The sequence below is a fragment of the Lutra lutra genome, chromosome 8 (assembly GCF_902655055.1).
Source record: "Lutra lutra chromosome 8, mLutLut1.2, whole genome shotgun sequence".
Taxonomy (NCBI): domain Eukaryota; kingdom Metazoa; phylum Chordata; class Mammalia; order Carnivora; family Mustelidae; genus Lutra; species Lutra lutra.
The window spans coordinates 36,624,117-36,641,379 of record NC_062285.1 but is presented as its reverse complement, the minus strand read 5'-3'; the positions used below and the strand labels follow the sequence as shown (position 1 = coordinate 36,641,379).

The 17,263-nt window shown below is 43.8% G+C and overlaps 1 protein-coding gene across 42 annotated transcripts in view; it reads left to right on the top strand.

Moving 5' to 3' along the window:
* Positions 1-17,263, top strand: part of CACNA1C (calcium voltage-gated channel subunit alpha1 C) — a 735,566-nt gene that overhangs the window by 79,450 nt on the left and 638,853 nt on the right. For 11 of the 42 annotated variants that reach the window (XM_047742075.1, XM_047742073.1, XM_047742071.1 and 8 more), the window contains exon 1: positions 16,324-17,004. The exons of the other annotated variants lie outside the window; for them this stretch is intronic. In XM_047742075.1, the coding sequence (XP_047598031.1) occupies positions 16,956-17,004 (49 nt within the window). In that variant the 5' untranslated portion in view covers positions 16,324-16,955. Of the gene's footprint in view, positions 1-16,323; positions 17,005-17,263 lie in introns of those variants that run through there. 42 annotated transcript variants of the gene reach the window in all.

Genomic DNA, 17,263 nt, shown 5'->3' with positions numbered 1-17,263 from the left:
CTTTCTCCAGCTCCTTTTGGTGTAGGATTAGGCTGTGTACTTGAGACTTCTCTTGTTTCTTGAGAAAGGCTTGTATTGCTATATACGTTCCTCTCAGGACCACTTTTGTTGTGTCCCAAAGATTTTGAACAGTTGTGTTTTCACTTTCATTTGTTTCCATGATTTTAAAAAATTCTTCTTTAATTTCCTGTTTGACCCATTCATTCTTTAGTAAGATGGTCTTTAGCCTCCATATATTTGAGTTCTTTCCAACTTTCCTCTTGTGGTTGAGTTCTAGTTTCAAAGGACTGTGGTCTGAAAATATGCAGGGAATGATCCTAATCTGTTGGTACTGGCTGAGACCTGATTTATGACCCAAGATGTGATCTATTCTGGAGAATGTTCCATGTGCACTAGAGAAAATGTGTATTCTTTGGGGTAGATCGTCCTGAATATATCTGTGATGTCCATCTGGTCCAGTGTGTCATTTAAAGCCTTTATTTCCTTGTTGATCTTTTGCTTAGATGACCTGTCCATTTCAGTGAGGACCATTATTATATTATTGTTGATGTATTTCCTTGATTTTGTTATTAATTGGTTTATATAATTGGCTGCTCCCATGTTAGGGGCATAGATATTTAAAATTGTTAGATCTTCTTGTTGGACAGACCCTTTGAGTATGATATAGTGTCCATCTTCATCTCTTATTATCGTCTTTGGCTTAAAATCTAATTTATCTGATAGAAGGATTGCCACCCTAGCTTTCTTTTGATGTTCTTTAGCATGGCAAATTGTTTACCACCCCCTCACTTTAAATATGGAGGTGTCTTTGGGTCTAAAATGAGTTTCTTGCAGGTAGCGTATCAATGGGTCTAGTTTTTTTTTTTTTTAATCCATTCTGATACCCTGTGTCTTTTGATTCGGGCATTTAGCCCATTTACATTCAGGGTAACTATTGAAAGATATGAATTTAGTGTCATTGTATTGTCTGTAAGGTAACTGTTACTGTGTAATGTCTCTGTTCCTTTCTGGTCTATGTTACTTTTAGTCTCTCTTTGCTTAGAGGACCCCTTTCAATATTTCCTGTAGGGCTGGTTTGGTGTTTGCAAATTCTTTTAGTTTTTGTTTGTCCTGGAAGCTTTTTATGTCTCCTTCTATTTTCAGTGACAGCCTAGCTGGATATAGTATTCTCGTCTGCATATTTTTCTCACTTAGTGCTCTCAATTTATCATGCCAGTCCTTTTTGGCCTGCCAGGTCTCTGTGGTTAGGTCTACTGCCAATCTAATATTTCTACCATTGTAGGTTACTGACCTCTTGTACCAAGCTGCTTTCAGGATTTTCTCTTTGTCTCTGAGACTTTTAAGTTTTATTTTTAGATGCCGGGGTGTGGACCTATGTTTATTGATTTTGGGGGGGTTCTCTGTGCCTCCTGGATTTTGATGTTTGTTCCCTTTGCCAAATTAAGGAAATTCTCTGCCATAATTTGCTCCAATATACCTTCTGCCCCTCTCTTTTTTTCTTCTTCTGGGATCCTAATTATCCTAATTTTGTTTCATCTTATAGTAACACTTATCTCTCAAATTTGCCTCTCATGGTCCAGTAGTTGTTTGTCTCTCTTTTTCTCAGCTTCTTTATTCTCCATCATTTGGTCTTCTATATCACTAATTTTCTCTTCTGTCTCATTTATCCTAGCACTAAGAGCTTCCATTTTTGATTGCACCTCATTAGTAGCTCTTTTGATTTCAAGTTGGTTAGATTTTAGTTCTTTTATTTCTTCAGAAAGGGTTTTTCTTTCTCCAGAAAGGGATTCTCTAGTATCTTTCACGCTTTTTTTGAGCCCAGCTAGCACCTTGATAATCGTCATTCTGAACTTTAGTTCTGACATATTACTGATGTCCATATTGATTAGGTCCCTACTGCTTCTTGTTCTTTTTTTTTTTTTTGAGGTGAGCTTTTCCACCTTGACATTTTATCCAGATAAGAATAGATGAATGAGAGAACAAAATACTAAAAGTATAGCAACGACCCCAGAAAAACATACACTAACTAAATCAGAAGAGACCTGAAACCAGGAATCAGGAGGAGAAGAAAGGGGGAACAACAACAACAACAACAAAATATATATATATATACACATATATATGTATATATAATATATATATACACATATAAATGTATATATAATATATATACATATATATATATGTATATACACACACACACACATATATATATTTATATATATTAGATTGGTGAATAGAACAGAGCCACACACTTGATTTTGGATGTATTTTGGTCTGTTTGAAGAAACTACCTCCAAAAATTTTAAAGAAAGAAAAACTTATGTATACATAAAAAGAAGGGCAAACATGATGAAGGGATGGAATATGACTGTAAAGATGAAAATTAAAAAGGATTCTAAAAAAGGAATTGATAAGTTAAGAAGTTGGTTGAAAAAGAAAAAAAAAGAGGAAAGAAAGTGATCAGGCTGGAGACTAGAAGAAAGTCATGCCCTAGATTTAGGGTATATTTTGATCTATTAGAAGAAATTGTGTCCAAAATTTTAAAGAAAGAAAAACTTACATGTATACAAAAAATAAGTTAAAAACAATGAAAGGATAGATTATGACTATCAAAATGAAAATTAATAAAGATTTTTTAAAAATATTGATAAGATAGAATAGTTAAAAATGTTTAAATAAGAAAGAGAAAAAATTTTAAAAAATAGAATAGGAAAAAATAAAATTAAAAAAATTTAACTTGTAAGAGTAAAGGATCATGGGAAAAATGCCAAGAATTCTGTGCGTTGCCTTCCCTTAGCTCTGTAGTTCCACAGTTCTTGTTGATCAGTGAACTTGGTCTAGACTGGATGTTCTTGTTGATCTTCTGGGGGAGGGCCACTTGCAGTGATTCTCAGATGTCTTTGCCTGAGGTGAAATTGCACCGCCCTTGCCAGGGGCCAGGTTAAGCAATCTGCTTGGGTTCACTCTCAGGAGCTTTTGTTCCCTGAATGCTTTATATACAGCTTTGGAGGATGGGAATGAAAATGGTGGCCTCCCATTCTCTGGCCCAGGGGAGCTGAGAGCTCAGGGCCCCACTCCTTAGTGTGCCCTCAGAGAAAATCAGTCAATCCCCCCCTCCCAACTCCTTCAACCCCTGTCTCCCTGGTTTCTAGTCGCACCCCGATCACCCACCCAGCCTGTGACTGAGCGTTTCTATCTCTGGCGCATGATCCCATTTGCAGTTTCCAAACCTAGCTGATTCTTACAGCACACTCTTGTGCCACTCCTCCCAGAGGAGGAAGGAGGGGGGTCTCCCCAGATCTGCCACTTATGGGGTCCCTGATTGGAGAGCAGTGGTCTGACTATGCCTTGGATCATGGTTTAAGGTAACCGCGAGCTGAGAGCCCCTTCCTTGCCTCTGTCTTTGCAGCCAGTTTCCCCATTCTGATATCTGGGAGCTCTGCCACACTCAGGCACCCCCAGTCTTCCTGTGACCCTGCGGGTCCTGAGACCACACTGTCCCTGCGAGAGCTCCACCCCTGCTTAGGCTCTGGAGCAACGTCCCTCAGTGGAGTCAACTTCTAAAAGTTCTGATGTGCTCCTCTGCTCTACCACTTGCTAGGAATCGCCCCCCCCCCCCCGCCCCCTGCAGTCTCTCTTCCTGGATTCACTTCTCCACACATCCTACCTTCCAGAAGGTGGTTGATTTTCTGTTCCTAGAATTGCAGCTCTTCTTCTCTTTGATATCCTGTTGAGTTTGTAGGTGCTCAGAGTGGTTTGATAACTATTTGGGTGATCTCCTGGGACTCCATGATATTTAGGTCTCCTACTCCTCTGCCATCTTGCTCCTCCCCCCATGAATTAGCTGTTCTTTTGGTATTGGCTTTTCATTTCAAAGAGTCATGAGAGAGGAGGGCATTTGACCCCATTTTGCAGATGGGGCAAACAGGAGAACAGTCTGTTGTTGTGACTTGCTGAGGTAGAAAGAGAGTGCCATAATTTGAACTCATGTGTGGTGTATGAGCTCTCTGCCAAGGATAGTTAGTCCTCAGGGTCAGGCCATTGACCATCTTGCTGCTTTCTGCCTTTGGGTTTTTTTTGAAAGTCTCAAGGATGAGTATGTTTCCACAATGTTATCCCTGCTACATGAGGCTGCTGTAGGATGAGGTTAGAATTTCCACCATACTCCATACAGTCTGGCCTCACCTTGGGATTGAAATTTTGGGCTGAGTTGCTAGGGAGCTCTCCTTAAATACAATATATAAAGACACCACATTGGGTTAGCAACGATCTGTTTTGTCCTGTGGTTTCTAGACAAATAGGTGAGGAGGAGAGATTTCAATGTGATATAAGGAAGAACTCTCCCAGTAGAGCTTCTTCAATACTGATGGGTTGGGAAGGCAGCAGGGTTGTTAAAGGTGTCTCAGAAGGAAGGAAAGGGTCACTCTATATCCTTTTCAACTCTGTTCTCTGAATTGTGAGTGGGGTGAGTTTTTCTGAAGCCTTGTGCTCACCACCATTTTAGTTCCAGTACCTGAATTGTCTTGTGTAGTAGAGTGGACTGTTCATAGCCTCTCGTTGCATGGACATGGGTTCAAATCTCAGTTTTACCACTTAATGACCAAGCAATCTTGGGCAAGAAAGTTAATCTCTTAGCTATTGTTTTATATTTTTATTTTTATTTTTTTAATTTTATTTTTTATAAACATATATTTTTATCCCCAGGGGTACAGGTCTGCGAATCGCCAGGTCTACACACTTCACAGCACTCACCATAGCACACACCCTCCCCAATACCCATAACCCCACCCCCCCTCTCCCAACCCCCTCCCCCCATCAACCCTCAGTTTGTTTTGTGAGATTAAGAGTCACTTATGGTTTGTCTCCCTCCCAATCCCATCTTGTTTCATTTATTCTTCTCCCACCCCCTCAACCCCCCATGTTGCATCTCCACTTCCTCATATCAGGGAGATCATATGATAGTTGCCTTTCTCTGATTGACTTATTTCGCTAAGCATGATACCCTCTAGTTCCATTCATGTCGTCGCAAATGGCAAGATTCATTTCTTTTGATGGCTGCATAGTATTCCATTGTGTATATATACCACATCTTCTTTATCCATTCGTCTGTAGATGGACATCTAGGTTCTTTCCATAGTTTGGCTATTGTAGACATTGCTGCTATAAACATTTGGGTGCACGTGCCCCTTCGGATCACTACGTTTGTATCTTTAGGGTAAATACCCAGCAGTGCAATTGCAGGGTCATAGGGTAGTTCTATTTTCAACATTTTGAGGAACCTCCATACTGTTTTCCAGAGTGGTTGCACCAGCTTGCATTCCCACCAACAGTGTAGGAGGGTTCCCCTTTCTCCGCATCCTCACCAGCATCTGTCATTTCCTGACTTGTTAATTTTAGCCATTCTGACTGGTGTGAGGTGATATCTCATGGTGGTTTTGATTTGTATTTCCCTGATGCCGAGTGATATGGAGCACTTTTTCATGTGTCTGTTGGCCATCTGGATGTCTTCTTTGCAGAAATGTCTGTTCATGTCCTCTGCCCATTTCTTGATTGGATTATTTGTTCTTTGGGTGTTGAGTTTGCTAAGTTCTTTATAGATTTTGGACACTAGCCCTTTATCTGATATGTCATTTGCAAATATCTTCTCCCATTCTGTCAGTTGTCTTTTGGTTTTGTTCACTGTTTCCTTTGCTGTGCAAAAGCTTTTGATCTTGATAAAATCCCAATAGTTCATTTTTGCCCTTGCTTCCCTTGCCTTTGGTGATGTTCCTAGGAAGATGTTGCTGCGGCTGAGGTCGAAGAGGTTGCTGCCTGTGTTCTCCTCGAGGATTTTGATGGATTCCTTTCTCACGTTGAGATCCTTCATCCATTTTGAGTCTATTTTCGTGTGTGGTGTAAGGAAATGATCCAATTTCATTTTTCTGCATGTGGCTGTCCAATTTTCCCAACACCATTTATTGAAGAGGCTGTCTTTTTTCCATTGGACATTCTTTCCTGCTTTGTCGAAGATGAGTTGACCATAGAGTTGAGGGTCCATTTCTGGGCTCTCTATTCTGTTCCATTGATCTATGTGTCTGTTTTTGTGCCAGTACCATGCTGTCTTGATGATGACAGCTTTGTAATAGAGCTTGAAGTCCGGAATTGTGATGCCACCAACTTTGGCTTTCTTTTTCAATATTCCTTTGGCTATTCGAGGTCTTTTCTGGTTCCATATAAATTTTAGGATTATTTGTTCCATTTCTTTGAAAAAAATGGATGGTACTTTGATAGGAATTGCATTAAATGTGTAGATTGCTTTAGGTAGCATAGACATTTTCACAATATTTATTCTTCCAATCCAGGAGCATGGAACATTTTTCCATTTCTTTGTGTCTTCCTCAATTTCTTTCATGAGTACTTTATAGTTCTCTGTGTATAGATTCTTAGTCTCTTTGGTTAGGTTTATTCCTAAGTATCTTATAGTTTTGGGTGCAATTGTAAATGGGATTGACTCCTTAATTTCTCTTTCTTCTGTCTTGTTGTTGGTGTAGAGAAATGCAACTGATTTCTGTGCATTGATTTTATATCCTGACACTTTACTGAATTCCTGTACAAGTTCTAGCAGTTTTGGAGTGGAGTCTTTTGGGTTTTCCACATATAGTATCATATCACCTGCGAAGAGTGATAGTTTGACTACTTCTTTGCCGATTTGGATGCCTTTAATTTCCTTTTGTTGTCTGATTGCTGAGGCTAGGACTTCTAGTACTATGTTGAATAGCAGTGGTGATAACGGACATCCCTGCCGTGTTCCTGACCTTAGCGGAAAAGCTTTCAGTTTTTCTCCATTGAGAATGATATTTGCGGTGGGTTTTTCATAGATGGCTTTGATAATATTGAGGTATGTGCCCTCTATCCCTACACTTTGAAGAGTTTTGATTAGGAAGGGATGCTGTACTTTGTCAAATGCTTTTTCAGCATCTATGGAGAGTATCATATGGTTCTTGTTCTTTCTTTTATTAATGTGTTGTATCACATTGATTGATTTGCGGATGTTGAACCAACCTTGCAGCCCTGGAATAAATCCCACTTGGTCGTGGTGAATAATCCTTTTAATGTACTGTTGAATCCTATTGGCTAGTATTTTGGCGAGAATTTTTGCATCTGTGTTCATCAAGGATATTGGTCTGTAGTTCTCTTTTTTGATGGGATCCTTGTCTGGTTTTGGGATCAAGGTGATGTTGGCCTCATAAAATGAGTTTGGAAGTTTTCCTTCCATTTCTATTTTTTGGAACAGTTTCAGGAGAATAGGAATTAGTTCTTCTTTAAATGTTTGGTAGAATTCACCCGGGGAGCCATCTGGCCCTGGGCTTTTGTTTGTTTGGAGATTTTTGATGACTCTTTCAATCTCCTTACTGGTTATGGGTCTGTTGAGGCTATTTCTTCCTGGTTCAGTTGTGGTAGTTTATATGTCTCTAGGAACGCATCCATTTCTTCCAGATTGTCAAATTTGTTGGCGTAGAGTTGCTCATAGTATGTTCTTATAATTGTCTGTATTTCTTTGGTGTTCGTTGTGATCTCTCCTCTTTCATTCATGTTTATTTATTTGGGTCCTTTTTCTTTTCTTTTTGATAAGTCTGGCCAGGGGTTTATCAATCTTATTAATTCTTTCAAAGAAGCAGCTCCTAGTTTCATTGATTTGTTCTATTGTTTTTTTGGTTTCTATTTCATTGATTTCTGCTCTGATCTTTATGATTTCTCTTCTCCTGCTGGGTTTAGGGTTTCTTTCTTGTTCTTTCTCCAGCTCCTTTAGGTGTAGGGTTAGGTTGTGTACCTGAGACCTTTCTTGTTTCTTGAGAAAGGCTTGCACCGCTATATATCTTCCTCTCAGGACTGCCTTTGTTGTGTCCCACAGATTCTGAACCGTTGTGTTTTCATTATCATTTGTTTCCATAAATTTTTTCAATTCTTCTTTAATTTCCTGGTTGAACTATTCATTCTTTAGAAGGATGCTGTTTAGTCTCCATGTATTTGGGTTCTTTCCAAATTTCCTCTTGTTATTGAGTTCTAGCTTTAGAGCATTGTGGTCTGAAAATATGCAGGGAACGATCCCAATCTTTTGATACTGGTTGAGACTTGATTTAGGACCAAGAATGTGATCTATTCTGGAGAATGTTCCATGTGCACTAGAGAAGAATGTGTATTCTGTTGCTTTGGGATGAAAAGTTCTGAATATATCTGTGATGTCCATCTGGTCCAGTGTGTCATTTAAGGCCTTGATTTCCTTGTTGATCTTTTGCTTGGATGATCTGTCCATTTCAGTGAGGGGAGTGTTAAAATCCCCTACTATTATTGTATTATTGTCGATGTGTTTCTTTGATTTTGTTATTAATTGGTTTATATAGTTGGCTGCTCCCACATTAGGGGCATAGATATTTAAAATTGTTAGATCTTCTTGTTGGACAGTTCCTTTGAGTATGATATAGTGTCCTTCCTCATCTCTTATTATATTCTTTGGCTTAAAATCTAATTGATCTGATATAAGGATTGCCACTCCTGCTTTCTTCTGATGTCCATTAGCATGGTAAATTCTTTTCCACCCCCTCACTTTAAACCTGGAGCTGTATTCGGGTTTAAGATGAGTTTCTTGTAGGCAACATATAGATGGGTTTTGTTTTTTTTATCCATTCTGATACCCTGTGTCTTTTGATTGGGGCATTTAGCCCATTAACATTCAGGGTAAGTATTGAGAGATATGAATTTAGTGTCATTGTATTGCCTGTAAGGTGACTGTTATTGTATATTGTCTCTGTTTCTTTCTGATCTACTACTTTTAGGGTCTCTCTTTGCTTAGAGGACCCCTTTCAATATTTCCTGTAGAGCTGGTTTGGTATTTGCAAATTCTTTCAGTTTTTGTTTGTCCTGGAAACTTTCAATCTCTCCGTCTATTTTCAATGATAGCCTAGCTGGATATAGTATTCTTGGCTGCATGTTTTTCTCATTTAGTACTCTGAATATATCATGCCAGCTCTTTCTGGCCTGCCAGGTCTCTGTGGATAAGTCTGCTGCCAATCTAATATTTTTACCATTGTACGTTACAGACTTCTTTTCCCGGGCTGCTTTCAGGATCTTTTCTTTGTCACTAAGACTTGTCAATTTTACTATTAGGTGACGGGGTGTGGACCTATTCTTATTGATTTTGAGGGGGGTTCTCTGAACCTCCTGGATTTTGATGCTTGTTCCCTTTGCCATATTGGGGAAATTCTCTCCAATAATTCTCTCCAACATACCTTCTGCTCCCCTCTCTGTTTCCTCTTCTTCTGGAATCCCAATTATTCTAATGTTGTTTCGTCTTATGGTGTCACTTATCTCTCGAATTCTCCCCTCGTGGTCCCGTAGCTGTTTGTCCCTCTTTTGCTCAGCTTCTTTATTTTCTGTCATTTGGTCTTCTATATCGCTAATTCTTTCTTCTGCCTCACTTATCCTAGCAGTGAGAGCCTCCATTTTTGATTGCACCTCATTAATAGCTTTTTTGATTTCAACTTGGTTAGATTTTAGTTCTTTTATTTCTCCAGAAAGGGCTTTTATATCTCCCGAGAGGGTTGCTTTAATATCTTCCATGCCTTTTTCAAGCCCGGCTTGAGAATCGTCATTCTGTACTCTATATCTGACATATTACCAATGTCTGTATTGATTAGGTCCCTAGCCTTTGGTACTGCTTCTTGTTCTTTTTTTTGTTGTGAATTTTTCCGCCTTGTCATTTTGTCCAGATAAGAGTATATGAAGGAGCAAGTAAAATACTAAAAGGGTGGCAACAACCCCAGGAAAATATGCTTTAGCCAAATCAGAAGAGATTCCAAATCGTGAGGGGGGAGAAAGGGGATAAAAAGGGGTTCAGAAAGAAAAAAAAAAAAAGAAACTATTAAAAAAATAAAGCCGATATAAAATATAAAAAGGAAAAAAAATATATATATATTAGATAAACTATTTTAAAAAGTTAAAAAAGAAAACGGTAAAAGTTAAAAAAATTTAGCAGAAGAAGAGAAAAAAAAATTGAAAAAAAATTAAATTAACTGCAAGGCTAAAGAATCATGGGGAGAAAGCCATGAGTTCCATGCTTTGCTTTCTTCTCCTCTGGAATTCCGCCGCTCTCCTTGGTATTGAAACTGCACTCCTTGGTAGGTGAACTTGGTCCTGGCTGGGTTTCCCGTTGATCTTCTGGGGGAGGGGCCTGTTGTAGTGATTCTCAAGCGTCTTTGCCCCAGGCGGAGTTGCACCGCCCTTACCCGGGGCCGGGCTGAGTAATCCGCTCGGGTTTGCTGGGTTTGCTTTCGGGAGCTTTTGTTCCCTGAGCGCTTTCCATAGAGTTCTGGAAGACCAGAATGAAGATGGCGGCCTCCCCGTCTCCAGCCCGGAGGAGCCGAGAGCCCGGGGCCCCACTCCTCAGTGCGCCCTCAGAGAACAGCGCCCAATGACTCCCGTCACCCTGCCTCCGGCCGCGCTCCAAGCTGACCGAGCCTGCGACCGGTTCAAGGTAACCCCGAGCTTAGAGCTTCCTCCTCGGCTCTGTCTCTGTAGCCGGCTTCCCTGTTCTAATACCGGTAAGCTCTGCGACACTCAGACACCCCCGATCCTTCTGTGACCCTGTGGGACCTGAGGCCATGCTGACCCTGCCTGGGCTTCACTCCGGTTAAGCCTCTGGAGCGATGTCCCTAAGCGGAACAGACTTTTTAAAGTCCTGATTTTGTGCTCCGTTGCTCCTCCGCTCGCCGGGAGCCGGCCCCTCCCCCTGTGGTCTATCTTCCAGTCGCTTTGGATTCACTTCTCCACCAGTCCTACCTTTCAGATAGTGGTTGATTTTCTGTTTCTAGAATTGTTGTTCTTCTTCTCTTCAATCTCCCGTTGGATTTGTAGGTGTTTGCAATCTTTAGATAAGCTATTTAGCTGATCTCCTGCTACCTGAAGTAGTCTCAGCCTGCTACTTCTCCGCCATCTTGACTCCTCCCTGTTTTATATTTTTAAATGAGGGTGGTTAAGTCTCTTTGGCAGGGCTGTGGTAAAGTCACATACTGGACACTTGGCAAGTCTTTCTTATGGGGATAGAGGATGATAACGGAAAACATGAAATGAGCACATCGCACACACCTTACCTGGATTTTTAATTCTCCCAAGTGCCCTAGAGAGGTAGGTACCATTGTTAGTTCCATTTTGTAGAAACTGGGCATTAGGAGGTAAACCAGGTGTCCACATTCCCACAGCTTATATGTCTCCAAAGATCAAGTACTTAACTGTGGTTAAAGTACCTGCCATAGTACCTGACCCTCACTAAGTTGGTTTTTAAGTGATGGTAATTAGTATGAACTCAACAATATATGTCAAGGGCACCTATGTGCCAGGTACTATCTATTATTTGCTCATGGAAACATCCAGACAAGTGACGTGGGACATGCCAAGATGCATGAGTTAGGTCTGACTGAGGAAGAAGTACCACCATGAGTGACAGGAGGCAAGGGCTTGGTCTTTGGGCTGAGACCTTACCCAGTGATAGGTCTGAAGTCGCTATAGATCAGCAGGACCAGAGTCTGGAAGAAAAGCTAGATGTGAGGTGGGAGAGAGTGAGGCCAAGGTAAAACCCCTAAAGACAACTGCAATTTTTATTTTTATTTTTCTTTCACCATTTCCAACCTTGACTTTGAAATCAAAAGCTGGTACCCTTAACCGCAGGCCCAGACATAGCTTTGCTCTGGCTCAGAATAGCTGAAAAGGGGAAGACCTAGTAGGATCTGGAGAAGCTGTGGGCCCACACTAACAGGGGAAAGTGCCCAGATGGGTCACAAGGTGTTGCCAGTTTGAAGCAGCCATCATAGCCATGTGCCGACTTTGACTACACAAGAACTGCTGCTTCATTTCTACCTTCTAAATGCCCCACAAATATCTGTTGTGGGCAATCCTGACCTGGAACCACACAGGGAAGGTAATTCTGGGAAATATAGTTTCAGCTTGGTCAAGTTGGGCCAATATAAAGCCACCATGCTTATAGTCCCGTGGTTCCACTACTCGGCCCTGTCGAGGGAAAGAGGGTAACTTTGGAAGGCACATTGAAGCAGAGCCTTCTGACTTCCCTCTTCCCTGGCAACCTGGCTTTTGAAGTCTTGGGTCAGACAGAAAATAAGAGAAATCTACCTGTGATCCTCCCAAAGACAGCTTTTGTGAACATTTTGGTGCGAACTCTATGTTGTCTTTTTCTTAGTTCAAATATAGACCTGTTTTTAAAAGAAAAAGGGATCATAGCATCCACGATATTTTGTAACCTGTTTTTCTTTTAGTGTAAATAGTCTTTTTTCAAGTCACTAGCATTATACCTTAATATTATTCACATGTATGTAAGGATTTCATGGCATGAATGTATCTAGTTTATCTCTAAAGTGGTTAATAGCATAGACTCAGAAGACAGACTGCTGGAGTTCAAATCCCCAGTCTTCCAACCTTTACCAGCTCTGAAAATGGGCAAGGGAGTTGGGCCTTTGTGCTCTTGGTTTCCTCACCTGTAAAAGGGGGCCAAAAGGACTGCCCTCGTAGGGTTGTTCTGAAGAACACGACTTTATATGTGGATAACCTCTCAAAGATATTATTTAACCAAATTTTAAATGGATATTTAGATTGTTTCCAAGCTTTTTTACTTTTACACAAACACCACAATTAACAAATTTAGTGCACTCTGAATTCCTTCCAAAGGAAATATTTGTGGTTGCATTAGAAAATCTTTTCCAGAGTAAATCAACGCACTCAATGTGCATTGAGTGTCCATATGTACAACACATTATGCTATACCAAAGAAAAACGTACACAGTTCTCTTCCTTAAGACATTTAAAAGGTAGTGGGGGTTAGAGCAAGGCACATTCATATACAAATATAATACTATGTAGAAACATATCAGCACATAGACTGGGTGGCACAAATGAAGAACTCTTGCAGAGGAGAGCACCTTTTGCTGGAGAATCAGATCATGCAATCAAAGAGAAAGAAAGACTTCATCTGCTCCTCCCACCGCCTCCCAAATCCCCAAATCAGAATTCAGAATGGTTTCCGTTTGTCATGTTGCGAATTTGTTACCTTGAAAGAGATCACCAAGGGCTGTGTTCCAAACTTAGAAGCCGAGATACGGGTGTACAATGCAAGACCAAATATTTAGGAAATACCTTTTTCTGGAAAGGAAAGAACACATTTAACAGCTGAAAAGAGAAGTGAAAAATGAAACTAAAGAAGCATGAAGGTAATATTTACTTGCTAGATTTATACAGTACCTTTAGAAAAGCCTGGCTATAAACCCAGTATGTGCCCCCCGTAACACCCGTACACTTTATTCTGTTATCTGAATTCCCTGAAGCACATTTTGCAGTCATTTTACTGTCATTTTAAACTCTTCATCCTTCTACTCACCCCAGATCACCCACAAACATCCCTTCCAGGAGAGAATGTTTGTGGAGTCAGACACTCCTGGGCTAAACCCAGGCTCCACAGTTTTCCTGCTGGGTGACCCTGGACATAAAACTTAAGTCTCTTAGTCTCGGTGTCCATATTTATAAAATGGGGATGCTAATAATAACAGCTACTTTATGGGGCTGCAGTGAGGACGGCATGAGTAAGGCCTGTGAAGCATACCACAGTACACATCGCTCAATGGTGTTAGCTATTAGTATTTCTGTAATACAGTGTGTATAGGGGATGCAAACCAATTTCAATATTAAACAAATAACCAGGTATGTAGGCCTCTGAAACACAGGACTATAATGCATCTGAAAGCTAAACAGAGGAGATATTTGGCTTTGTGTCATTTATAATCTTCTGTACTAGATTGAAAATTGAGTATGAAAATACCAGAATGGTAAAGAAGTCAGATTTCTCTTGTAACCAACAAAATCTAGACTGTTTCTAAATCGAGACTGCTTTTCTAAAGGTAGGAACTTGTATAATCCAGACCGTTCACTGTAGGATGAAAATCACTGATAAAGCTTAATGCCTTTCCCAGTGGCATTTGCATTTTCACCCCGGGACCAAAAACTTTGGCCAGAGGACTGAAGCTGGAGTGGTGAGGTTTCTGTTATCAAGCAGGTGACAGAGGGAGGCATTTTGATACAATGAATTATAGCACTGCTAAACCATCTCGGCTGCTCATTCATTCATTCATTTGGCCCCTATTTATTAAGTAACTGCTGTCTGCCAGACATTGTTCTATGCACTTGAGATACAACAGTGAACAAAATATACAAAGATCCCTGTCCTCATGGGTTTCACATTTTAGTGGGGGCATACAGACAATGAACAATACAATTAATGAAAAAGTAGGCTACACAGTGTGTTAGACAGGGATTAAATACCATGGAAAAAGTAGAGAAAGGGGGGTATTGGCCGTGGGGAGGGGGTGTTCGGCAGGTTGCAATACTAAATATGGTGGTTAGGATGAGCCTCATTGAGAAAGTAACATTTGCCCAAAGTCTGGAAGGAAATAAAGGAGTTCACCAAGAGGACATCTGCGGAAAGAGTGTTCCTCAGTGGGGCAGCTGGAGCAAAGGGCTCAGGGTGTGTGTGTGTGTGTGTGAGAGAGAGAGAGAGAGAGAGAGAGAGACAGAAAGAGAAGACACGGGGGTGGTGGGAGGTACGAGAGATCATTCCTGCAGTGCTTGGTGAATACCAAGGAGGCCAGTATGGCTGGGAGAGCAGTAGGAGCTGAAAGGTGTACACTGCTGTTCATAGGGGTCCTTGTAGGCTACTCTAAGGAACTTGGCTTTCACTAAGTGCAATAGGAACCACTGGGGGGTTTTGAACAAAGGAGGGCAGTGATTTTACTACTGTATCAGGAATATTCCAAAGGTGGGGAGGGGAAGGGAGATCAGCTACAGCAGAAACTCAGGTGAAGGATGGTGTTGGCTCAGACCTGGGGGGAGAGGGGGCAGCAGGAGAGAAACTGAGACCTGGTCACATTCTGTACCTATCTGAAGGTAGAACGGAAGGGATGTAAAAAATGACTCCAGGTGTTTGGCCCCATCAACCAAGATGGGGAAGGCTGTGGAGGAGCAGGTTTTGCACAGAATATAAGGAACTCAGTGCTTGAGTATGTCAGGTTTGAGATGTCTATCAGACTCCCAAGTGGAGACTGAGGTTGGCGGTGTGGCCTGGCGCTCAGGAAGAGAGGTCTCTGCAGGAGATTAAAATTTGATATAGACAGTTGCTTGAAGGCACGGGGACAGATGGGATCCCCAATGAAGGAGAGTGAATGGGAGGCGAGGCGGTCTGACGACAGGAAGGTACAGGTCTTCCCCGAGGGACCTGTAGGCTCCAGGGCTAGGGCTGACGAAGGCCCACTCTAGAGCTGCCTGGGCCTGCAGGGGGTGCCCTGGAACTTGCTGTGGTTGCCCAGTGGTGGAGAGAAATGTTTGCTTCTCTGGGAAGGAGAGGCGCTCAATAGATTCCTTCGGGAGTGGCAGAAATAATTAAGAGAAGTAGGTAAGGATATCCTAGTAGCACACGTGCTCGGCTGCCTCCAAGGAATTAGAAAACCTGGGTCTATTAATCTGTTCAGACATCTGGGCACCACCGCCTAGCCTACGAGGCCCCGCCTCTCCAGCCCTTTCTCTCTCCCCTCCCCTCTTCCCATCCTCGCGTCTCCCTGTCACTTCTACAACCGCTCTGATTATAATTGATCAAACAGAATCACGGAATCACGGCTCATTTTGCTGTTTTGTTCGGTGGCCCGATCTGCAAAGAGACTCTGGTAGTTGGGCAGATTGTATTCCCCCCTCTTGGAATTCCGCTCACAGAGGCCTTCCCGTCCTGGTCGGCCGCGCAGGGACGCGCGGGTGCCGCCGAGGATAACGAGGGCGGGGGGCCGGGGGCGAGCAGGGTGTGTGTGTGTGTGTGTGTGTGTGTGTGTGTGTGTGTGTGTGTTTGGCGGTGGTGGTGGGCGCGGTGGCTCGGTGCCCGCGGCCGGGCGCGAGGGGGTGTGTCCGCACCCCGGCCCGCCCGCGCCCCTCGTCCCTCCCCCGGGGGCGCCCCGCTCGGCCCCACACCTCCGCCCCTCTGCCGGCGGGCCGCCTCGCCTGGCTCCCCTTGACGTCATGTGGGTAGCAGGCTGGCTCGCGCGGCGCGGCCGAGGGCCCGAGCGGGTGCTCAACTTCGGGCTCAAGTCCGCGCTGTGCGCCCTGCGCCCGGCTCCCCGCGCGCCGCCGCCGCCGCCGCCGCCACATCTGGAAGCGTTCAGCGCGTCTGCCTCCAGCGCGCCGGGCGGGCGGGCGCGGGCAGGGGAGGGCGCGGGCGCGGCGCGGCGGGGCTGGGCTGGGCGGCAGTGAGCGCGGCGCTCTCTCGCGCGCCCGGTGTCTCCCTCTCCCTGCCTCTGCAGAAACAGCTCCCTGCCAGAACGGCGCTCGGCGCGGCGCGGCCCGGAGCGGCGGCGGCGGCGCCTCTTCCTGCCTGCTCGCCCTCAGGAGTTGCTGGATCTTTTTGACAGAGAAAAGCCGACGGGGGGCCTCGGGGACGACTCGGCACGAGCGGGCGGAGACGTTTCAGCCCCCTGCTGACCCGGGCGGACCCCCTCTCCCCCGTCTGGGGGTCTGCCGCTCCCCCACTCCCCTCCTTTCCGCCTCTTCTTGCTCTGCCTCTCTCGATTGATTTTTTTCAAATGGTGTAGCCGCCAGAGGTGCGGTGCTAAATTCTTGGAAGGGGCCCGGATGTACTGAGGATGCATTACAATTTCACAAAAGGAGGCAGTAGTGGAAAGGAGCAGTTTTTGGTGTTTGATGCAATAATGGGAATCAGGTAATCATCAGAAGGGAAGAAGAAATACTGCAGATCCACGGCTTCCTTGAATTTTGCACGAAAGCCGACCTCGGAGGAGGGATTTAATCCAGACCCGCTTGGGGGTGTTTTGCCATTTCTTCCTCTTCGTGGCTTCTTCTCCTTTTAAAACAATTTTTGGTCCATGGTCAATGAGAACACGAGGATGTACATTCCAGAGGAAAACCATCAAGGTAAGGCTGGACCCCGCCGCCTCGCCAGGGCTCCAGCCCGGTCTCCCTGCCCTCTCCACCCCTCTCCCGCTCTCCCCCGCGCGCTCCCCGCGGCCCCCGGGCCGATCCCTGCGGAGTTGCCCCGGGCTGCGACCGCGAGGGGCGCCCGGCGGCGGGGCGCCTCGGTCTCGCCCGAGCGGCCGGGAGCCCGGCGGGACCCGGGCCGGAGCCGCCCGCTAGCCGGAGCGGAAAATTCCCGCCCCTCCCCCTCCCCGTGCCC